The sequence below is a fragment of the Herpailurus yagouaroundi genome, unplaced genomic scaffold (assembly GCF_014898765.1).
Source record: "Herpailurus yagouaroundi ecotype Mexico unplaced genomic scaffold, PumYag 255, whole genome shotgun sequence".
Classification (NCBI taxonomy): domain Eukaryota; kingdom Metazoa; phylum Chordata; class Mammalia; order Carnivora; family Felidae; genus Herpailurus; species Herpailurus yagouaroundi.
Window position 1 is genome coordinate 383,516 of NW_024412472.1, and position 23,628 is coordinate 407,143.

The window sequence follows — 23,628 nt, forward strand, 5'->3', positions numbered from 1 at the left end:
CAATTGCCCTCGTAGTCCCTCCTGACAACCTTGACTCCAGCCACAGACTCAGTTCCTATGGCTATCTGAGAAAGTTTTGTTCCAATCTTTCATGTCTGAGTGCACCTATGTCACTTGCATCCACCATATACAAAAGGTTGTTTGGTTTTGAGGACAGCAACAGTTCTGAGAAATATCTCCATAACTACACATCAGCAGATGCTCCCACACATCCTTCCCTGACAGCACTGAGGGCCCTACCCTTCATTCTCTTATAGTACCTGTAATGATTGTTCTTGATATCCTGTAATTGATGATTTGGCATCCTGAAATCATGGGCCAACCTGATGACCAGAGTTGTTTACATCTCCTCTGTGGTCTCCCTTTCATGGGTTTTTGAAAATCATATTATAAGTCCTCCAACCATAAGCCCCCAAATCTGTTTTGCTCCGTGCCCAAGAAGGGATGTCCTCACCTAAAAACTTGCCACTGCTAGCAAAGTAGGAGCTTTTTGCCCATGTTTCCCCCTTGCTCCTTCTGCTTCCTCACTACCCTGGTGCTTCCCTGAGTGGCCTGGCATGGTGCAGCGTGCCCCCTCCTCTTGGGAACTATAAGTAATAAACTCTTCTTTCCATGGCATTGACCTCTATGTGTCACCACTCACATCGTATTGATAAATTAAATCCAAGGTACATTATAAAATGCCATCTAGCACAGCTTAGACCAAAGACTTGCCAGGCCTTGGAGGAGCTAAATTTGTGGCCAGGTGAATATGATTCAGACATGATATAAGATTCCTACTCAGAGACCCCACAACACTTTCTCTGCCCCAAACCTACAGGTCTCCCTCCAAGTATGCCAAAGTTACTTAAAAATTCCCCAAACACCAATCTCCGGTTGTCGCCAACCATGATGGTCCACTATGCTTAGTCTCTGTTCACCACCCTGTGTTTTGAATACCATCTAGAGAGGGAGGGCTGGATTTCTGGCAGTACCAAGGCCAGCTCCAACAACTGACAGGGTACAGCAGGGCCAGGTGAGTGGCCCTGTGAACTATTCTCTCTTTGAAATCAGTCCTGAACATGGGGTAGCCCTAGCCCCAGGCTCCAGGGCTGGGCCAGAGGAAGGAAGAAGGAACAGGGGTGTCTGCTCTGGTTTACTAAGCTAAGTCAAATCACTCAGAGCTCACAAAGTTAAGGATACATACTCTGGAATGAAATACAAATGGTCAGTGTATATATGTGAATGTATCTATGAAAGCATGTGCACACTTACAACAGTGTGATGCATAACCCTGCTTTGCCTTGGCTCAGCACTGATTCTCAATTCATCATGTACCCCAGCGTCTTTGAATCAAACCTACCAGCTACTACACAGCCCATGCCCTTCACCCCCATGACTCAGAATTGAGACAGAATTCATTCTGGCCCACCATTGGCTTTGCCTTTTCCTGTCACCCCCATAATGCTTAGGGAGGACGAAAATACTTTATTGAAGTAAAACCTGCAGGCTACATTTGTGAACTTCCCATTGGGAGGCATTTAAAGGATATCTTGGAAGAAGAGGGCTCTGGGTGTGTTTATGTGTTCACAAGGGTATGCACACCTATGGAAGGCATCTGTGTGTCTGTTGGTGTGTGTCTCACTATATGTGTCTTTATGAGGTGCATGAATGGATGTATGTATGTTATGTGGGTATTAGACATATCTATGTTTGTGAGAAAGGATATGTGTTCTGAAAATGGAAACTCCAGAGAATTTTATATGGAATGCAGTCTTGGGGGGCAGTATGTGTACATTCAACTGTGTGTGTGTGTGTGTGTGTGTGTGTGTGTGTGCTGGTGAGTGGGGGATGAATGGATGCTATACTCTTTTACTTCTAAGTGAGCATCCATACCCCCAACTCATTCCTATCTCTGTACCTAGCAGACAGGATGGCAGAGTTTCTGCAGGCAGATTTTCCTACAACTCTGGATTCCCTTGGAGATTGGGGTCCTAGAGATAAGAATGGGGTCACTCTGGGTCTGGGGGTCCCTCCTGGGCACTCCTGCCCTCTCCACCCTGAGAGGTTCCCTCCCCAGGCTCGCCCTCATCATCAGCCTCAGCCAGTTCCTCAGGCATTGGCCACTCTCGAGTCTGCCACTCTAGCCGTTCGATGCGATAAGCAATCTTGAGTGCGCTGGACTCCAGCTCAGCCAGGAGGCGAGCAAACTTGGTCTGTAGATCATCGAGTTGCTGGTCAAGGCCTCGCAGCCGGGACTCTGTGGCTTCCTGTAGGGCAATCTCGGCTGCCTCGGCATTTACATCCAACTTGTTCATTTTGAGCAGGATCTCACGGCCCTTTTCCTCCATGACGACCTGGGCCTGTGGATACTCGCTCAGGACTTCCCTCAGGTCCTCCTTGCTCAGGCAAAACAGGTCTGAATAACCTAGACTCTTGATGTTGGCTGTGCGGCGGTTCCCAGACATGTTTCCTGTGGCCCGTGGGCAGACACATAGGACAGTTAGTCGGGTGGGTGTGAGGGGGGCTTTTACTCATGAATCAGGACCCCCCATCTCCCTGCTTGTACTTTTGAGCCTCTTTTTCCGTCTCATTAATTCTGTCATCATTCAGTAATATACTGGGGACCAGGCCCTGTACTAGGTGGGTAACAAAGAACTGCCTGCAAGAATTCAGTCTGGAGGCGATAGACATTGAACCAGATAGTTACAAAATAGTATAGCTGGTGCAGTGTGGACGTATGCATCCAGTGCTGTGAGAAGACAGGCAAAGAGCCCCTAACAAGCTGGCAGACATGCTGGGGAAACCTGGAGGAAGTGATGCCTGACTGAGAAGGAGGTAAGAGGGGAAGGGCGGGGGCGTGGGGAGGCATCCCAGCGGAGGAAGGATTATGAGCCGAGGGATGGAGGTCGGAGCCAGTTAGGCGGCCACAGCAAACAGTAAGCAGTCCAGAGTGGGAGAAGTGTGGGTGCAAGCAGAGTGGAAACAGGAGGGGAAAGCAGGTGATGCCACATGTGGTAAGCCACCGCAGGGAGTTCAGACCTTATGCTGAGGGCAGTGGCAAGGTACTGAAATATTTTAAGCAGGGGAGCTGTATGATATCATTCACATTTTAGAACGATATTGCTGAGGGGTTAGGGGGAAAACAGAGTAGGCTGAAAGCTGCAAAGTCTCAGAGCTAGAAGGACTCAGAAGGGTACTTGCCAGGCACCAGGCACTACACTGATGCTGATGACTTACCCGTGGAACTCATTTAATCCTCACAAATAACTCTTTGGGTTTTTAATATCATCCCTATTGGATAGATGAGAAAACTGAGGCCTGGAAAAAGTGAAATAACTTGTCCAAAATCATGTAGACAGCAGCTGACTGCATCCAAGGTTGTAGAGCTTGAAAGATCCTTGGAGGACAGATGTGAGGCCTTTGGAATAACTAGAGAGTGGGATCCCCAGGCTGAGAGCTCATCTGGCTTCAGTCAGTTGACAGTGCGGTCACCCCTTGCTGTGTTCTCCCATCTCCTGGGCCTCAGTGTCCCTACCTGTGATTAGGCATATCAATGCCTACTGTGCAGGTGGATGGAAGGAATCAGTGAGCCCGTGTACTGTGCCTGGCCTGGCCTGGTGTTGGTGGAGTGAATGGCAATGCCTTCTTACTACCCTCCTTTCCATTTGGCTGTGAGAAAGTTCCTTCTACTGACTCCCAAGTGTGTGTACTTATTACCTCAATGGTTTTGGACAGTTTCCCAAACCTCTCTGTACTCCAATTTCCTTGCCTTTAAAATACAGATAATGGTAACTACCTGAGTTACTGTGAGAATATAATGAGTTGGTACATGTGAAGCACTTTGAACATGGCATGCAGTAAGTGTGCAATTAATATTGGCTATTATTATTATCATCTCTGTCACTTGCCACTGGTGTGTTGGTGCCTTGGGTTGACACACTAAAGAGATCTACTTCCTCTTCCCGAGGACCCACAGTGTGCACTAACCTTGGCTTGGCTTCTTCTCAGGGAACAGACTCTCCATGTCCTGCTTCTCCCGTGAGCCCTCTAGTGACTCAGGCAAGGACCAGGTTTCCTAAATCTGCAGGCCCTGATGTACCATTTGGTCTCAGTATGGGGTTCTGCTATCCCCGCCCCCTCCCTCAGCCCTGTCCCAGAACAAACACTGAGGTACCCACCTTTGATGTTGATGATGCTGATCTCCCCAAAGTAGAGCCCTGCACCAAGCACAGCGTACTGGGTGACACCATCATCTGCCACCACGGCCAACTGACCCTCACGGATGATATACATCTCCCGGCCAATGTCCCCCTTGCGGCAGACATATTCGCCTGGTGAATAGGTCTGGGGCTGCAGCTTCAGCACCAGCTCCTCCAGCAGGCTGGCCTCACAGTTCTGGAAGATCTGCACCCGGCTCAGAGTAGACAGGTGTACAGACACAGCCACTTCGGCCCGCAACCGCTCAGGCAAATGCTGTAAGATGGCTACCTCATTGGTCATCTTCTTGTTGATCTGCAGGTGCTGGTACCTAGGGACAAGAGCAACAGTGGTTCCTCCCCAGCCCCCAACATGCCTGCCCCTATTCCTTCCATCAGGGTTCAGCTCAGCTTCAGCCAAGAGTTCAATTACACTGAGATCTCACAGGGGTCATGGGAATACTTGACAGTTGGCTGATGAATATCTTCACTCCAAGGTCTGCTGGTCACTGATATGTTTTGACCTTTTCTCCCTCAACCAAGGCCTGGAAGCCTCCACCAGTTGACAGTGAATAAGACACCCTTTACCTCCTATCAGGCTTTATCCCACCTACCACCATTCAGTGACGCCTTGTATATCCCACTGATAGCCACTTCAATCACCAGGCCCTGTATCTAGAGGCCCTCTGATTTAGCTCCCCGACTTGCTGACATTTCCTTTTGTTCATAGTATAGCATGGATACCTATGACATAATCAACCATCTTGTTGGCCATTCCCTGGGAGGTATCACTCTTCTCCCTTTACCTCTTCCAGAGCCATCTGAGCCCTACCAGGCAATGGCAGTTTTTACTCCATGGTCTCCAGGTTATCCTTCCTTGTGTATGAGTTCCTCTCCCTATCAATCTCTTATCCAACCCAGCCCCCCAAGTGCAGATACAACTAATGGAAGACATGCTTTACTAAGCCCCACTCAGTGAATCCCCCAATGCATGCCATGCCCTACTTGCCCTGCCTGGACCTCTAGGCAGTAAGGACCCAGCCATTTTCCTCAGGCTGTATCCAGAACACCTGTCCCTGTCCTGGTCTGGAAGCCCAGCATCCTCACCAGTCAATAACTCGCCGCTCCAGCCGGCGGTTGACGTGCTGCTGCTTCATGTACTTCTTCACCAGTGCATGGTCTGGGTAGAAAGCCGCATCTGCAGTGTTCATATTGTAGATGACAGAGCTCATGCTACCCATGATGGTGGCAAAACCCATGACGGCCAACAGGAAGTCACCCACCATGAAGAGATACTCCTCCTCCCGTGCTGGCAGTGGTGTATCACCCACAGTGGTCAGGATCAGGGTGGAGAAGTAAAAGCTATAGAGGTACTGGCGCCGCAGACGCTCAAAGCCAGGCTGTGCGGGATCAGGGTACACCCAGGCGTCACGCCCGAAGCCCAGGTACCGGGATAGGGCAAAGTATAGGCAGCTATTCCAATGGATAACAACAAAAATGTAAAGCATCAGTTTGGTGATGCGAAATGCATTTGGGTAAGCCGTGCGGGTCTCTGTGCGGTCAAAGGCCTCAAAGAGGCGGGGCACACGCAGAAATCGGTTCAGCCTCAGCATAGGGGTGTGCAAGCCCAGCTGCACGTAGGCCGCATCTGTGGGCATCAGGGATGCCAGGTCCAACAGGAAGCTCCAGGTGCGAACATAGCGACTTGAAATCCTACCCTTGTCCACCACCAGGATGCCCTGGTCTAAGAATCCTGGGGAGGGGGAGGGGGAGACAGGCTGGGGTCAGTCATAAGATGGGGTCAGGTATGAGGCTGAGTCAGGACACCTACCTGCTCTAGTAATAAGGGTGAGGGTGGGCAGGCCAGGGTGGGACAGGGAGACAGACATGGGGACAGGGTGAGGGAGGGCATAACCCTGCCCCAGGGTTACTGAGATGAGCATGGGGGTGTTGTGAAGCATGGAGGCATGCGAAAGTGCTATAAAGGGGTCACTTATGACTAGTCACCTTGTGACTAAGAGGCCCTCTTTTGGAAGGTAACATGGAACAAATGGTCAGTCTTGGGCTTACTGACCTGTGTGAAAGCGCACCACGATGTCCAGTAGGTATAGAAGGTCACTTGTGTAGTCCAGTACTAACCAGGCCACCAGATAACTGTGTTGCAAGTCAGGAAAGCAGGCTCTGTGTGGCAGGGACAGAAGAGATTGGCTCAGGGCATCCTCTGTGTAAGGCAATCTCCCCAAGGCACTCAGCACTCTGCCCTGGGCCCTCTCTTGGGTGCTGCCCCTCCTTCAGGCCCTGGCCAAGAGCCCGCCCCTTTCCTTGGCTGGACACTTGAGCCCTTATCTCTGTTTAAGGCCCTTCCTTTAGCCCCATGCCAAACCTGCACACGATGATGATGAGGTTATACATCACTGGGAAGACCATTGTATTCAGCCACCAGTAGTAGTAATCCCCAGATGGGTCTAGGACAGGCAACAACTTCCTGTGGGCAAGAGGAGAAGCAGTGTTTCATTTTTTTCACCATTAATGTGGACGTTGTCACTGGGGGCACCAAGAAGAATCAGGCTCCATCGAGTTAGGCGGACAGAGATGATACAGGGAAGCAGGATGTCTCACCTGGCCTTGGATGGGGCAGGGGGGCTGGACTCTGTCGTCTTCACTTTGCTGTCCTGGCTCATGCTTCCGTGGTCTGTTGCCTGGATGTGAGATATCCAGGGCTTCTACCTGTGGGTAGCTTCAGGAGGTGGGGGCTAGTGCCTCCCTGCCTGGAAGAGGCTGCCCTTGGTTTCCACTGTGACTCCTCTGTCTTTGGCTTCTGAAGCTCTTAGCAACACAACCAGGGCCAGCCACTATAGAAGGGGTGGAGGCAGTGTGGCTCCATCACCCCGCCCTGTCTCCCAGGGCCTGGGCTTACACCTGCCCAACTAAACATCTCTAATGAGGTCCCAGGAGAAGGTGGGGGTGCATACCTCAGAGGTAAGGCTGGGCCTTGTTGCTCCCCCACCCCACCAAACTGAACTACATAGGGGTCCTCTAAGTCAGGAGACACGGGTGCCAGTGTAGGCTCAGTCATTCTGTTTTACCTTGTGCAAGTTCCCTGCTTAGGCCTCATTATTTATTCATTTAACAACTATTTACTGAATGGCTCATTTGTGTCAGGTGCTGAACTAGTCTCTAGGGACAAAGAATGCTTGTCACATCAAATGTGAGCTCTGTTTTCATTATCTGCACCCTTATCTACATCCACACCCACCTTACCTCATTTCCTACTGGATGAGTGTGATGGGGGGCCATCCTGTAGTGTTTTGCCCCCATTCCTTTCCTGTTATCTCTAGTACCTGATCCTATCAGCTATTCCATGTGTCATCTAGATCCTCAACCTCCTTCAATTTTCCCTTTCTATGAACATGCTTAAATCTCTCCTACACCAAAACAAACAAAAAAATCCTAAAAATTCTCCCTTAACTTAATTTCCCTTTGACTTCTATCATCTCAGTCAACAAGTCATAATCAGAATACCTGCTTTGTGCCAGGCCAATATCGTGCTCAATTTTGGGGAGATAAGACGAATGAAACACATTCTCTGCTCTCCAGAAACTCAGAGTTTGGTAGGGGAAATAGTTGGGTAGATAGGCAATTACATATTCGCTTGATGGTTGCTCTATTAGGTGGATATACAGATGGCTATTACGCTGTAAGAAGGGTCCCAACTGAGCCTGGGTTCTGTAGGATGAATAGAAGTTAGGTCTATAGTGAAGAGAGAGTGAACGGCACTAGAGGCAAAGTGCATAGAGTGGGCAAAGGCACAGAGACTTTAAAAAGCATGGATGATTGGGGGACATCCATTGGTTTCTGTAGAGAACCTGAGTGGCTAGCGGTGAAAGAGAAGGCTGAATGGTGGACAGGGAATAGCTAGGGAAGAGCTTTGTCAGCCATTTTATAAAGCCAGGGTTTTATCTTAAGGCAATTTCTTGTTTTTTTTTTTTTATTTTTAATTTTTTTTTTTTTATTTGTGAGAGAGAGAGAGAGAGAGAGAGAGAGAGAGAGAGAGAGAAGTGGGGGAGAGGCAGAAAGAGAGGGAGACACAGAATCTGAACCAGGCTCCAGGCTCTGAGCTGTTGTGCAGAGCTTGACGTGGGGCTCGAACCCATGAACTGTGAGATCATGACCTGAGCCGAAGTTGGACACTTAACCAACTGAGCCACCTAAGTGCCCCCTTGCTTTTCTGTCTATTTTTTTCTCAGTTTTTTCATAAGTCCATCTGCCTATCCTTTCTGTGTTGGTGTTTTTTAGAACTCTGACCTAGGTGTCTTACTCTCTTTCTGTGCTCCCAGCTCTCTCTGGCCAATCTTGGTTATGCACAGGATCTCCCTTCCCATCTACTGACTCCCAGAAACTCTGAGCTGCAGGCTTATCTATACCACTAACTGCTCACTGGATGTCTCCACTTGGATATCCCATAGTCACCTTTAGCCCATTGGGACTATAACTGAGCTTATGTTTTTTCTCTTATAATCCTTCTCTCTGGCCTTTCAGCTCAAACATCTAAAACTAGTGTTTATTTTTATTGCTATCATTATGATTATTATATGATTTTGTGGCAGTTTTAAAAAATGGTCACAAATTCTTTGATTCTTCCCTTGTGACTGTTTCAACCAATAGAATATAACAAGAATATAACAGAATATAACTGGATCATAAAAGGCCATACAGCTTCCTTTTCTTAATTCTGTTGGGCATGCTCCTTATCTGGAAGCCTCCTGTCAGGACATTCCTTCTTGGAACCTAGTTGCCACATTGTGAGAAGCCCAAGCCATAAGGAACGGTCATATCTCTGTACTGTGTTTGACAGTCCCAGCTGAGTTCAGCCTTTGAGTTGTCCTAGCCCAGGCATCAGATATGTGAGTGTAGAAGCCTCAGATGATTCTACCCACCAACTTCAAGTCACTCGCAGGCATTCAAGTGTCCTATATGAGGCCCCAGGAATTGTTGAATAAAGATACACCATTATTGCTGTGTTTTGGTTGAATTCCCAGAATCTGTGAGCATAATAAAATGGTTTTTTTTATACTACTACGTTTGGGATGATTTGTTATACAGCATAGCAACCAGAACAAACATATATATAAAAGTGCACATTTCCTAAGTATACAGCTTGATGAATTTCACAAAGTGAACACACCCATGTAACCAGCACTACAAGAACCCTACTCTTCCCCCTTTCAGGCAATGCTTTTCCAAGGGTAATCACTATCCTGACTTCTAATACCATAGTTGAGTTTTGCCCGTGAATGAACTTATATAAACTAAGCATCAGTTTTTATTCCTTCTGTTTTCCTTTCATATTTATCCAGTCCTCAAGCCCAGGTGCCCTACCTTCTAATGTCCACATGTCCATTTCTCTGTAACTTTACAACTTCAGTTTGATCCTTATCAGTTTAACCATGTATAAAATTTTTATAGTTCTCTATTATTCAATAAAATCTAAACTCCTTAACATGGCCTCAAAATCTAATAACTGACTTCTATCCATGTCTTCAGCCTCATCTCACAATGTTTCCTCTGCATGTTCCCTAGGCTCCAGACATGCTGTACTCATTACAGTTTCCAGAGCACCTCCTGCATTGGTATGGGCTGATCTTTTGGGCTGAAACTGCCATTTCTTTTTCTTTTTTAAAAAAATTTTTAACCCTTATTTATTATTGAGCGACAAAGAGAGACAGAGCATGAGCATGGGAGGGGCAGAGAGAGGGGGAGACACAGAATCCCAAGCAGGCTTCAGGCTCTGAGCAAGCTGTCAGCACAGAGCCTGTTGCGCGGCTGGAACCCACAAACCGGGAGATCATGATCTGAGCCGAAGTCAGACGCTTAACTGATTGAGCTACCCAGGTGCCCCATTTCTTTTTCTTTTTAACTACTTTATATTTTAAACTAATTTCAGGCTTACAGAAAGTTGCAAAGAAGGTAAAAAAAAAAATAAAGTTCCCCTAAACTCCTCACCCATGTTCCCCTGTTATCATATTATATAACCAGGGAATTAACATTGGTGCAATACTTTGATCTAAGCCATAGCCCTGATCTGAAGCTTTCATTTCTCTTAGTTTCTCATGCTCTTGCTTGTTTCTTTGCTCAGACGTCATTTACTCCTCAAAGGCTCCCCTAAGCCCCTTCACCCTTCTTTGCCTTCATCCTCTGTACATAAAATCATGTTAAGTGCTGCTCCTTGATGGCAACTATTACACTACATTGCAATTATCTGGCTAAAGGGCTGAAGTCTTGCAGGGCAGAGACGGATTCTAATTGATCTGGAATCCTATCTGGCATGGAGGTGCTTATTCCGTGTTCCTTGAGTAACTGAACAAGACAGTATCCAAGGGATCACGGGGCATCAGGTGCTGGGGAAGCTAGGGAGGGGGCGGTCACCAGCCCGGTACTGTCGTCCAAGCCATGTGTGCAGATGGAACAAAAATGAAGTAGGCCAAGGGCGCCTGGGTGGCTCAGTCAGTTAAGCGCCACTCTGGATTTCCGCTCAAGTCATGATGTCACGGTTGGTGAGATGGAGCCCAGGGCTTTGCGCTGATGGCGCGGAGCCTGCTTGGGATTCTCTCTCTCTCTCTCTCTCTCTCTCTCTCTCTCTCTCTCTCTGCCCCTCCCTCTCACGCACTCTCTACCTCTTTCAAAATAAATAAACATTAAAAAAATGTAATAGTCTTACTGCAGTCAGCTGTCTCTTGGGCTCAGCTTTTCCACAGGCCCTGCCCACCTACTGACTCCTCCCCTCAGGCCTACACCTTCGTGCTAGCCCCGCCCACTCCAGCCCACTCTTCCATCCTAAGCACCACCCTGGACCATTGGCCCCGCTCCTTCACGTTAGTCCCTCAGCCTCAGCTCTCTCCCAAACCCTGCCCCTTGGCCTTTCCCTGCCTCTTAAAGTTGCGTCCCTCCTTAGGTCCCGCCTTCTGCCCTTCTGGTTCGACCTTTCCTTCTCAGGCTCCGCCCCCCGCCCTGTGGGCCTCCGCCTTCCCAGGAGTCTTCTCCTATGACACGCTGGAGTCCTTCAGAGGGGCGGGGTTTACAGCACAAGGGGCGGGACCTGGAGAAGAGGTGGTACTCCTCTCTCGGAACGCCGTCGGCGACCCCGCCCCTGCGCTCGGCCGTTGCCAGGAAACAAGCCTCGACGCTCCGGCTCTGGCCGGGTCCAGCCAATGAGCTGGCACGCCACTGCCCAGCGGTGCGTCGCTGGGCGGTTACGTGTGGTGCGCGGGGGCGCGGGTTGCGTGTGGCGCGGGGCGGGGCGCGGCTGGTGCGCCTCAGGAGCGATGGCGGCGGCCTGAACTCACCTAGTACGGCTGCGGCGTTCGGGCCTGGTCAGGGTCGGGATTCTGTGAGTGAACAGCAAGTATGGGCCGCAGGGCCCGGAGATTCGCATGAGGGGCTAAGGGACTGTGGAATGACGGCACCGCATTTGGTGACTGTACCGGTTGTGAGGGCACTGGGTGAGGGGCTGGCATGTGGTGAGGGGCCGGGTGTGAGTGTCTAAGGTAGGGGAGCAGGGTACGAAGAGCCTGAGGGTGAGTGGGCAAGTGAGGAGCTGGGTTGTAAGAGGGGCTGGGGATGCTTTTCAAGAGACGAAGGGAAAGGGACTTGTGAACACAGTTTACTGAGGGGCTGAGGCACCTGTGGGCAGAGGTGAGGGCAACGCTGGGACCAGAGTGAGAGGGTACGGCCTGTGCGGGAAGGGGAGAGTAAAGGGCAAAGGCTGGAGCATGCGGGCTGCTGGGGAATGGGTGAGGGAGTTGAGGGTAGGGCATGGGGGGAAGGAATGAGGATTGTGAGGCTTGGATAAGGGTGAGGTAAGTAAGTCCTTCTTCGATGGACTGTCCTGCCTAGTGAGAGCAGTAGTTTCAGACCGAGTAGGACAGCCTGGGTGGAAGTGTTGGGCACTTGGCTTTTTGAGGACAGAAAATTGAAGGCATCATGGGCAGTAATAACTAGGATAATGAAAATAATTTTTGAGGCTTAGTTTTCAACCAGAGTAATCACTGAAACTGCCGGTTTCTCAAGTTCCTCTTTGGGACTGCAAACTTGAAGATGGTTCCTCGCATGGAGGTTTTTTGGCTATGACCGCCCATGTTTGTTTTCTCTCCACCTGCTCTGGGCGGTCTTACTCCACTGCTTCTCCTCACCTATGCTTAGCTGTGCTCCGACGGTTGTCATCTAAATTGGACTAACCACTTTGAGTTGCTAATTCTACTTTTATGAAAGTCACATGGTTTGTTACATACAACACTATGTTTAGGTTCTCAAGCAGAATGGCTTTGCTGTAAGTCACTTTCTTACAGTTGAGTTAAAAAAACCCTACTTTATTGAGGTAAATTGATATACAGTAAACTCATGTTTAAAATGTACATGGGTTTTACCATATGTTTACATCTGTGAAACCATTACCACTTTCAAGATACAGAACATTTCTACTACACTCAGAAGTTTTCTCCTATCCCTTTGCAACTCATTCCTCCGTGCATGACACATTTTGGGGTTCATTTTATTAGTATCTTGCAGGTCCCTTTCTCCCTGCCAACCACATGTACATGAACATTTTTAAAGTTCTAGGGGTGCCTGGGTGGCTTAGTTGGTTAGGTGCCCAACTCTTTGATTTCGACTCAGTCACGTGTCTCATGGTTTGTGAAATTGAGCCCTGTGTGGAGCTCTGTGCTGACAGCATGGAGCCTGCTTGGGAGTCTCTCTCTCTCTCTCTCTCTCTCTCTCTCTCTCTCTCTCAAATAAATAAATACATACAAACAAAACAAACAAACATTAAAAGTTCTAGAAAACTGAGTTGGCACTCAGTTTTAATGGACAGTTTGCTTTCCTACCACTACATTTTCCTCTGTAGTCACAGTTGGCCACAGAGCCTAGATACCATCCTCAACCTCAGGGAGATTTAGGCCTTTCCTGTCTGGACAATTCTCTTGAGAATTAAGGGCAACCCAAACCCAAGTGGCCAGTCCGTTCCAGAGTCTCAGCCTCAGAACCAACTGTTCTGACCCATGGTATGTTTTCATTGCTTCTCTCCAGAGGCCAAACATTTTTATGCTAGTGTAACCCTTGACCACCTACCCTGGTGGGCAGAACACTGTAGAACTTATATGTATCACAACAGGGTTTAGAGCAGTGATTCCTAAACTCTGGGCCAAGGACAGTGCCAGTCCATGATAAAGTTTTCATCCATCCAAGGTTGAAGGAGAGAAAGATAACATATGAAACATGAGTTTTTCATAAAGATAAGTTTATTCTGAGATTATTCTATTCTTTCAGTGAAAGTGCTTTCTGACTGATGAAATAATGGTGATGGTAGATGGTGGGTTTTCAAGAAATGGTCTTATTTACCAAAATAAAAAGTAACAACCCTATTTGTAAAATTTTTTAGAAATTATTTTTATTAGTTCCTGAAATCCAGAAATTTAGAGTGATGATGGTGTGGCTGTTGTATCATGTTGAGGAACATGTGCTTATACAGTAATTCTATATAACTTCTGACATTTGAACAGCATACATTCTTCAGTTTCACATTTCACTGGGTTTACATACTTTGTGAAGTAAGCAAGGGCTGGAATTCTTATGTTATAGATGAGGAATCATATTCATAAACCAGAGGTCACATAGTATACAGTGGCAAGGCTGAACCCAAAATTTGGTCTCCTGAGAGTGACTTGGGGAAAGAAGGTTTGTAACAGAGTGAAGGTGATGTGGACTAAAAGGCACGTTAAGTATGGGAAAAGTTGTGATGACATGAGGGCATTATATTGGCAAAACCATTTTTTATCATTTGTAATTAATGCGGTTCCAAAAGAGATTAAAGACACTTTGAGGGTGACAGAGAGATGGGGCTTCTGTTTAATATTGTGGCAATGACATGGGAACAGGTATACATAATACCTGGTTCACATTGTGATGGTGACAGGACAAGTCATGTCATCAGAAGGTTCTTAGGGGACTGTACAAATTCTTGGGTGTTCCAGAGAAAGTACTGAGTTTGGTAAGCTGTACTGAACTCTGTTGAAATAGTAGTGTAGTAAGTATAATGGATTTTGACTTACATATACAGCTAGGTGGTAAATCTGAGAAGATGTAACATAAATGAGGGTGATGATACCTAGATAGAAACATGTTTGGAGTGCTTTATGTAATCATTTATTGCACATCGGCTATTCGCCAGGCCCTCTAGTAAATACTGGAAGAACAAATTCATTCATTCATGTATTAATTCCTTTATTCATTCAGAAAATACTTTTTCAGTATGTAGTCTGTCCTTGTGATGCTCACATTTATGAGATAACAAGATAGAGAAGACATGGTCCTTTGTGGTCTCAAGGAATTCTAAGTCAGGTTGAGAGAGGTAGATACATGAAAAGACAATTTCAGTTTAGAGAGAGAGTGTTAAATACAAAAGTATATCATGATGGGGTGGTTACTTCTTTATCTAGTGTGTCTCTCCCTGTATTCCAGTCATATATATTCAGTGATCTACCATATATCTCCACAGGTATCATAAAATTAACATGTCTAAAACAGAACTCACTATCTTTGCTCTGAGAGCATGCTGTTGTAGCATATTCTGTATCTCAGTCTAGGCAAGGACTTCAGTGTCATCTTCATTCTTTCTGCTCCTTTATGCCCTGTATTTAGTCAGTCACTAAAGTCTTAATGTTTCCCTTTAAATTATCTCCTCTTCATCTCTGTGGCTACATCTTCACTGTTAAAGCTTTAGTTTACTTCCTCCTCATCTCTGATCTGGATTCTCACTCCCTCCCCCCAACAGTCTCCTGCCTTCAGTCTTGCTCTTTTCTAGTCTTTCCCTAGAATGATCTTTCTAAAAATACAAATGTAATCATAGAGCTCCTCGCTTAAAAACTTTTGGCTCTTTGTGTTCTGTAGGACAACATCCAAATTGCTTAATATGGCATCATTTGGCCTCAACTCACCTCTCCAGCCTCATCTCCTGCCACTCTCTACTTTGTGTTCTAGCTTGAATAAAGTCTTCATAGTTCCCTAACATGTTACTTTTTTTAAGCCTTGAGATCTTTGTAATAGCTTTTTCTCTAACTAGGGACACTTTTTCTTCTCTGCCCAGTGAGCTTTCCTTTTTCCTTAGGATCTAGTTCAGTCTCTTCTCTTTTTGACATCTTCTTTGTCATCATCACCTAAGAGGGGTGGAGAGAGAACCATGTGTGACATAGGGATTTACTGTATAAAGGAGAGTCACCATAACTGAGGTTCACATTGTTGTGTTAAGTCAGGTGAGATTCCCTGTAAGAAGCAGAGGTGGTATTGGGGAGAGGGGAGGGAGTGAGTTGGCACCACACATTGATAGCCCATTTGTCTTATGCATAGAGGCTGAAGGATGGACAAGCAGGGAGAGGATATATGTAAGCTGAGCTCTAGATTAGGCTCCTGTGAGGTCCCCCCTCCTTTTGTATTCCTATGAGGTTTTAACCAGATCTTTCTACTTTCAGTATTTACAGTAATAGCTCATTCGTGCCTCTAATGTCAGTAGTCAGTCATCTTGCCTGGGAAGAGCCACTGTAGGGAGAGAAAGCTCAGGACTTTACTGACCTGTTCTCGAGAGGTCATTTTGATTTCTCCCTGTCTGCTGTAGGTATTGCAGGTGTATCCCTGTCCCCAGTTCCCTCCCTCTCTTGCCTCTCCCAGGGCAAAGGTTCCTCAGTAAAACTGAGCCACCTCCTTCCTACCTGTGCCTGCTATTCTGAGGTTGGTAGACACCCTTGCTGAATGTACCTGTAAGGCTTTATTTTGTGCCCTAAGATGAGTGACTGAACTTGGCTGTTTGTGGGTCTAAAAGATCAGCTCTTTCTTCCTCTTTTTCCCCTGTGACTGAGCCTGATGATAAATCTGGGAAGAGGGGTATACTTTTTTATAGACTTTGCTGTGGCAGGAAATGGCACAGTAATAGAGTGGTGATTCCATTTTCTTTGTCTCGCTTTTGAACTTTGCACAGTTAGCTGGGAATGAGAGAGTCTTAAGTAGGTGATAGGAACACCAAGCTATGGTCTCCTTTTGTATTTTTACAGTTTGTGAAGGGGGCCCGGGTTAAGTGTTAGCTTTTGGGTTCTGAGACACTGATTTCAGTATGGCTTTTCTTTTTGAGGTCTTTGAGAAGAGTTGGGGATCGTGAGGGATGAAGAAAGGTCCTGGAGGCTAGTCCCTCTTGAGTTTGTGAGCAGTGCCCTTTGTTGGTCAAGTAATAAAGCAGAAGTGGGCACCCCAGTTATATTGCAAGGTAGGAATTAGTTGTTAATCTTTGGAAATGAGTCCTAGCAGCTAAAGACTGTTTAGTTTTGGACATGATCAAGCTTTACTTTGCTGACACTGGATGCTTGGCTCATCTTTTGCTTACCAGAGTATGAGTGTGAGGTGGTGGGATGCACAGGTCAGAGCAGGTTAGATCTCTCCTCTTAGAGGTGAGGTTATCTTGGTCAGATAGGATCAGGAGAGGGAATGGGGAAAGGAACATGCCATTTACAGAGCACCTGCTTTATATGCCTGGTGTGCTACATAGGTTATCTTATTTAATTTTTTTTTAATTTTTTTTTTAATGTTTATTTATTTTTGAGACAGAGAGAGACAGAGCATGAATGGGGGAGGGTCAGAGAGAGAGGGAGACACAGAATCTGAAACAGGCTCCAGGCTCTGAGTTGTCAGCACAGAGCCCGATGCGGGGCTCGAACTCACGGACTGCGAGATCATGACCTGAGCTGAAGTCGGACACCCAACCGACTGAGCCACCCAGGCGCCCCTCTTATTTAATTTTTAAAACAGTAACAACACTTATTTCATCAGGAGTTTATGTAAACTGAGGCTTTGATGTGGGAGGTGATTTTTTTTAAGGTCACACAACTGGAAAATGGTGGACTGGGATTCAAACCTTTATTTGAGGAACACCAGAGCTCCTGCTTTACCTACTACTTTGTGTTATTCTTACTTGATGTTAGGGCCTCTATTTGTTTTCAGTCCTCAGATGAGATTATGATTGAGAAAGCATTCTGTAAGCAGTAATAGATATTCTTCTGTTATTCAAGGTCTTCAGGGGGGCAGATTGAACGCATTTGGTTTGGGAAGAATTTGATAAAGGGATTATATTTACGAGGGCATAGGCAGAGTTTAAGGAAACCAATAAGACATAATGCTAATAATAGTGAGAGAGCTAGTAGAAGGGGACATTTCTTATTAGTATTCTCAACTGTTGGCTTTGCCCTCCCCAGCCCATGCTTACTTGGTATCTTCAGTACTTGGGCAGACAGATAAGTACCTTTTCAGTGCATCCCTGCTGCTGGTAGTTACCAGTCTGTATGACTGTTTGATGGTTTATAGGAAACCACGTATGAAAGACTGAGCATCTGTTCTGTGGCTCTACCACCTTCTCACCCCTTTCTCTTCTTCCCCACCCCGACTCTCCTGGGTGAGTGAGTGAGTGAGAGAAGATTAGGTGAGTGGTGGGGTGGTAGTAGATATTAGCTTCCCTTTTTCAGATTTCAGATTTACCTGAACTGGCACCCATCCTTTATTACTATTTTCCTCCTCAGAGAAAATGGTATACATACTTCTTTTTCTCAGACTAGTGCTATACCTGATTTTTCTATTATCCCCATTGTATTTATCCACAACCTGTTACTTTCTTCATACTTCTTTTCCTCACTTGACAAACAACCTTGAGGCTCCCCATAAAACCAAACCAAACCAAACCAAACAATAAAAACTCTTTCTTGACTTCCCACCTCCAACCCCTCCTAGTTTTTTTAAGCTGTTGCTTTGTTTGCATCCTTCTATGTCACTGACTTTCCAGATAATTGCATTTTACATTTCTTTGGCTCTTGGTCATTCTTTAACTAGTTACTTTCCTAAGTTTATCTAAAACTAGATTGCTAAAACTGACTGTTTTCAATCTTCATTCTACTTTGTCTGTAGACTATATGTTATGGCAATCTCTAGTTTCTTGAAACTTCCTTTCCTTGATTTTTAGATTATCATTATTTCTTGGATTTTTCCTTCCATTTCTGGCTACCTTCACAGTCTTCAAAAACACCTCTTCTTTTGTTTTCCTAATTCCTGGTTTTCCACAGAATGTTACCCTTGGCTCCTTTCAGGATCTGCTGATGTCTTTGGATGATTCCATCCCTCTCTATAGCTTCATCTATCACCAATTAGTTGTTGACTTCTGGATGTATATCCTTATTCTTGATTTCACGCTTGAGCTCACGTATAATATTTCTGTTTGCTTTCTGGACATCGTGGATATTCTATAGGTGTCTCAAAGCTTAACATATCCAAAACTGTATTCATCCTTTTTTCTAAAACACTCCTCCCTTTGTTATGTGTTCCTTGCCTGTTAAGCATTATCTTTTACTGAATCTCTTAGACTTCATATCTGAGTCTTCTCTTCTCCTCCATTCATTTGTCAGGTCTTGTTGCTTCTACTTCATGGCTAGGTTAAATGTGGAGGCAGATTATCTGCATTTGCATTCTAGTCTTGCTTACTAGCTGGCTAACTTTACAGTAAATCTAACCTTTCTAGGCTTTGATTTTCTTATGTGTAAAATGGAGATACCAGTACATCTAGAGTTTTTATGGGATTTAAATGAGCTAATATATATAGTACTTAGAAAAAAGCCTGGCACATTGTAAGTGCTCAATATATGTTAGCTATAATTGGTTTTAATTCAGTGTTCAGTTCCACAAGTATTTTTGAATGCCAGGCACTGTGTTGGCACTGTGATTGCAAAGAATGAATGATAATGGTCCCTTTTGAAGGAGCTTGGTATTATTGGCAGAGATATTACAGGTGTAAATAATTTCATTATCACATGGCACATGCAAAGATAAAGGTGAATATCAGATTTATCTTTTCTAATCCTGCTCTTATTTCATCTGCCTTCTGCCTGTCTCATTCACCTTATTATACTTCTATTTGACATATTTTTAAAGGCAAATTTGATCTTGTCATTTCCTTGTCTAAAAAATCTTTTTTGTTTCCGGGGTGTCAATAGATAAAACCTAAACTCGTTAGCCTGCTATTCACTGCTAATTATAAGCTTCACCCTTATTTACCCTTCAATTCCATATTGTTTCTCTCTTCTCTAAGTAGTCTGTGATTATGCCATCCCCAAGTTGGAACTGTTTTTCAGATTTGTCATGTTCTTTCATAGTGCCATATTTTTGTACATACTGGTTTTTTTTAATTAAAAAAAAATTTATTACTGCTTACTTATTTTTGAGAGAGACTGAGTGAGAGCAGCAGAGGAGCAGAGAGAGAGGGAGATACAGAAGCAGACTCTAGGCTCTGAGCTGTCAGCACAGAGCCCGACATGGGGCTTGAACCCACGAACCGTGAGATCATGACCTGAACTGAAGTCAGACCCTTAACTGACTGAGCCACCCAGGCACCTCTCTACATACTGTTTTTAGTATGAAGGTCTTTTCCTCTGCTCTCTTTGTTGCCAGTATTTCAGTTGTTAAAGATTTAAGTCAGAAGTCATCTCTTTTCTGGAATCCCCATTATAGTCTTTCATGCAGAATTACTTGCTTTCATATCCCTGTGATACTTTTGTAAATACCTCTGTTTATAATATTCATTGGAGGTATTGTTTATGCTCCCCTCCAACTGTTTTTATCTGTCTTTGTATTTGCATTGATTATTTAGCAGAGTGCTCAGTACATTATCAGTACGGATGTACGGTGAGTGAACCCTGCCTGCTGTTTAGGGCTGGCCCTGCCCTTTATAAAACTGTCTCCTATTTTACAGAAGGCTTCCTTAAGTATAGTTGCTACCTTCCTTTGGTTGTGAGTTGGTGGTAACTGTAAGAGAGAGTATCTGGGTGGAAGGGGATGGTGGTAACATAACCCGAGGGCTGAGTGTGGGGCTATTGCCAGGTCTCTGGGTTCCTTCAGCCCTTGTTGAGCTTAAAGAGGAAGGACAACTGAACCACGCCTTTCTTCTGAAGTTTTTGTACTTGTGAGAGATAATACTGCTGAGGCGGTGAGGGGTGTGATGGAGAAGGAACTGTGAGCCATGGTCTAGGCCAACAGCTATTTTGGTACTTTTTCCCTTTCCCTAGTGAGGGTGTCATGTCATGGCCCCAGGAGTGAGTGTTGGCTATATCTGGCAGGAGTGGGGTATCTGTGTGTATATGGGAATGTGTCCCTGTGCTCTTCGCTGGAATGAAAATTGTTCCACTCTTTCGGTTGGCTCTGGATTTCTCCCCCTTAAGAGTGTTCAGCTAGTTAAGGGTCTCTTGGGTTATTTCCTACTGGGTGGGATTCTAGGGAGGGACTGTGATAGGTAGGAAAATATTTCTTCCTCAGTAGTCTCGGAGGGCTGGAGTCAGATCAAGATTGGGTTCCTTCTTTCCTTCCTTCCTTCCTTCTTTCCTTCCTGATTTTATTTTTAAGTAATCTCTATACCCAATGTGGGGCTTGAACTCACAATCCTGAGACCAAGAGTTGCATACTCTACCAACTGAGCCAGCCAGGCACCCCAAGACTGGGTTTCTTGTTCCTTCATTCATTCGTTTGTTTATTCATTCATTCACTTAAGCGTCCACACATTGAGCAAATATTTACTGAGTCCCTAGGTATTGCTCTAGGTACTGGGGATACAATAGTAAACAAAACAGACAAACCTTGCCTTCAGTGAGCTTACATTCTGGTGGAGAAGCTAGACAAATAAATAAGCGAGTAAATATTTTTTGATAGTGAAAACTGCTAAGAAGGAAGATTAGGAAGCTAGAGAGTGAAGGTGGGAAGATGTACTACTTAAATAGAATTAAGTAAGGCCTCTCTGAGGAGACAGCATTCGAAAAAAATGGAGTGATGTGAACAATGTGAAGATCAGGGAAGAGCACTCCAAGCCCAGAGAATAGAGAGTATTCTAGAAGGCCTGCGTGAGTAAAGTATGAGTGAGGAGGAGGATGGTAGGAAGTTAATACAGATTAGATCATAGAGTACCCAGAGGCCACGGTAAGGGATTTGGAGTATTACTAGTGTGATGGGAAGTCATTGGAGGGTATTCAAGAGAGGAGAGACGTAACATAAGTTAGGTTTTAAAAATATCACTCTGGTTACTTTGTGTAGAATAGACTGTCAGGGGAGGGGGAAACAAGACTGGAAGCATGGACACCAGATTGGAAGCTATTGCAATAGTAAGACATGCTTTGAGGGTATAGGTGATAGGGTTTGCTGATAAACTGGACATTGGAATTAAGGAAAAGGAGAAATAAGGATGATGTTCAAGTTTTTGGCCTGAGCATGTAGGTGAATATTGGTATCAGTACTTGAGATGGAGAAAGCTGGAGGAGTGATAGGTTTGGTGGTAGGAATGAGTTCTGTTTTAAACACGTTATATTTAGGGGCGCCTGGGTGGCGCAGTTGGTTAAGCGTCCGACTTCAGCCAGGTCACGATCTCACGGTCCGTGAGTTCGAGCCCCGCATCAGGCTCTGGGCTGATGGCTCGGAGCCTGGAGCCTGTTTCCGATTCTGTGTCTCCCTCTCTCTCTGCCCCTCCCCCGTTCATGCTCTGTCTCTGTCTGTCCCATAAATAAATAAAAACGTTGAAAAAAAAAAAATAAAAAAAAAACACGTTATATTTAAGGTACTGTGTGTTTGCATATGTGCGTGGAATTTTCAGTGGATTGGTGGCTCTGAGTTCTTCCTGTTGGAGAGTGGAGAGAGGCAAACTCCTCTGTTGATTTCTTCCTTTCTTTCTGTCTTTGAATTAGATTTGCAGGTCTGGACTGGGCCGTGACCTCTGGGCTCGCTATTCCAGCCTGGTGTATCTTCTGGATCCATGGCCAGCTACTGGCTCCTGCAGACCGGATGAAGCAGGCTAGAGACACAAGTGGAGAAAGCTGCCAGCTGGCAAATTCTCAGAGTGTGGCCCTCTGGCTACTGGCCCTGCCCAGCCTGCCTCATGGAGAGGATGAACTGGTTGAGCAGATTGGCCTCCCGGGGCCCTGGGCACCGTGTACCTCAGGGGTCCAGTCTGCAGGCCCCTGTCATGGCTGACCCTGAGACCTGCCTCATGGTCTTCAAGAATCACTGGTCCCAGGTAGGAGATTCTATACCAAATGGCCTAATCCACTGGCTCCCTGAGTTCTCCTAACCTTCTGTTCACTCTCACCATCCCATTTAGTCATCATATCATCTTAGATTCCTTCTATCTTCTGTTTCTCCAGGTAGTGCGAATCCTGGAGCGGCAAGGCCCTCGGGCAGCTTCTGGGGGTGCAGATGATCTCAGTGCTGTACGCAACCACACTTACCAGATGTTGACACTGCTGGTAGAAGATCGTGTGGTCCCCTCAGCCCCCACGACCCCTGGGCCCTTGCTGGAGTTCGCTTTGCGTGAGGACCTGCTAACCCGTGTGTTGGTTTGGCAGCTTCAATGGGATGAGCTTGGGGATGGGGTTGAGGAACGGCGGGCTGAGCAACTGAAGCTGTTTGAGATGCTAGTGAGTGAAGCTCGCCAGCCACTATTGCGACACGGTCCAGTTCGTGAGGCTCTGCTGACCTTGCTGGATGCCTGTGGCCGTCCTGTGCCCAGTAGCCCAGCACTGGATGAAGGCCTGGTGCTACTTCTCAGCCAGCTGTGTGTGTGTCTGGCCCGGGAACCTTCATTGCTCGAGTTCTTCCTGCAGCCACCTCCTGAGCCTGGAGCTGCCCCCCGCCTTCTCCTCTTTTCTCGCCTTGTTCCCTTCGTCCATCGGGAGGGCACGCTGGGCCAGCAGGCCCGTGATGCCCTACTCCTGCTCATGGCTCTGTCGGCCGGGAGTCCCACTGTGGGCCGCTACATTGCAGATCACTCTTACTTCTGCCCGGTCAGCACCTCCTGGGATGGGGGGTAGGGTATGGTGTATAGACACTAGACAGCACCTTGCTATCCAGAAGATGTGGAGGGGCTATGTACTGGGTACTTTTCCTTTAGGTGGTAGCCCCCTGGGTTTGAAAACAGTGCCTGGAGTTGGGGTGGGGATGAAACATGGGCTTAGGTGGACAGCATAGATACTAAGACTCTTCATGGACCAGTGTTCCCAGGTGATGTCCTGGCACATTGGATAACTAAATATCTGCTTGAGGAATAGTTCTTTCCCCTAGTCCCATCAAAACTCTGGGTTAATAGCTCCCCTGGTTCCCTTTTATGTATTGTCTGAGCTTTTGGTAACCTGTCCTTGGGGATGGCCCCCAGGTGCTGGCCACAGGGCTGAGTGCCCTGTACTCCTCACTGCCCCGCAAGATTGAGGTTCCAGGGGATGATTGGCACTGCCTGCGACGGGAGGATTGGCTGGGAGTGCCAGCCCTTGCGCTCTTCATGAGTTCCCTAGAATTCTGCAATGCAGTCATTCAGGTGGGATTGCACCTTCCCAGGAGGACTGGTTCT

At 46.3% G+C, this 23,628-nt stretch overlaps 2 protein-coding genes across 7 annotated transcripts in view; one reads left to right on the forward strand and one right to left on the reverse strand.

Annotated features, from left to right (window-relative positions):
* Positions 1-1,413: 1,413 nt before the first annotated feature.
* On the reverse strand, positions 1,414-10,971 carry CNGA4 (cyclic nucleotide gated channel subunit alpha 4). 2 transcript variants are annotated; one of them, XM_040461350.1, is made up of 6 exons: positions 10,897-10,971; positions 6,562-6,663; positions 6,253-6,359; positions 5,286-5,931; positions 4,161-4,510; positions 1,414-2,452 (listed from the first exon to the last, which is right to left on the reverse strand). In XM_040461350.1, the coding sequence occupies exons 2-6, from the start codon at positions 6,603-6,605 to the stop codon at positions 1,992-1,994; spliced, it is 1,608 nt and encodes a 535-aa protein (XP_040317284.1). In that variant the 5' UTR covers positions 6,606-6,663; positions 10,897-10,971; the 3' UTR covers positions 1,414-1,991. The 2 variants fall into 2 exon arrangements, with proteins under 2 accessions (XP_040317284.1, XP_040317286.1); XM_040461352.1 differs by lacking the exon at positions 10,897-10,971 and adding an exon at positions 6,798-7,740.
* A 484-nt stretch (positions 10,972-11,455) lies between these two features.
* Positions 11,456-23,628, forward strand: part of FHIP1B (FHF complex subunit HOOK interacting protein 1B) — a 30,651-nt gene continuing 18,478 nt past the window's right edge. For all 5 annotated transcript variants that reach the window (XM_040461401.1, XM_040461398.1, XM_040461403.1 and 2 more), the window contains exons 1-4: positions 11,456-11,565; positions 21,974-22,302; positions 22,430-23,068; positions 23,437-23,595. In XM_040461401.1, the coding sequence (XP_040317335.1) occupies positions 22,165-22,302; positions 22,430-23,068; positions 23,437-23,595 (936 nt within the window). In that variant the 5' untranslated portion in view covers positions 11,456-11,565; positions 21,974-22,164. The remainder of the gene's footprint in view (positions 11,566-21,973; positions 22,303-22,429; positions 23,069-23,436; positions 23,596-23,628) is intronic.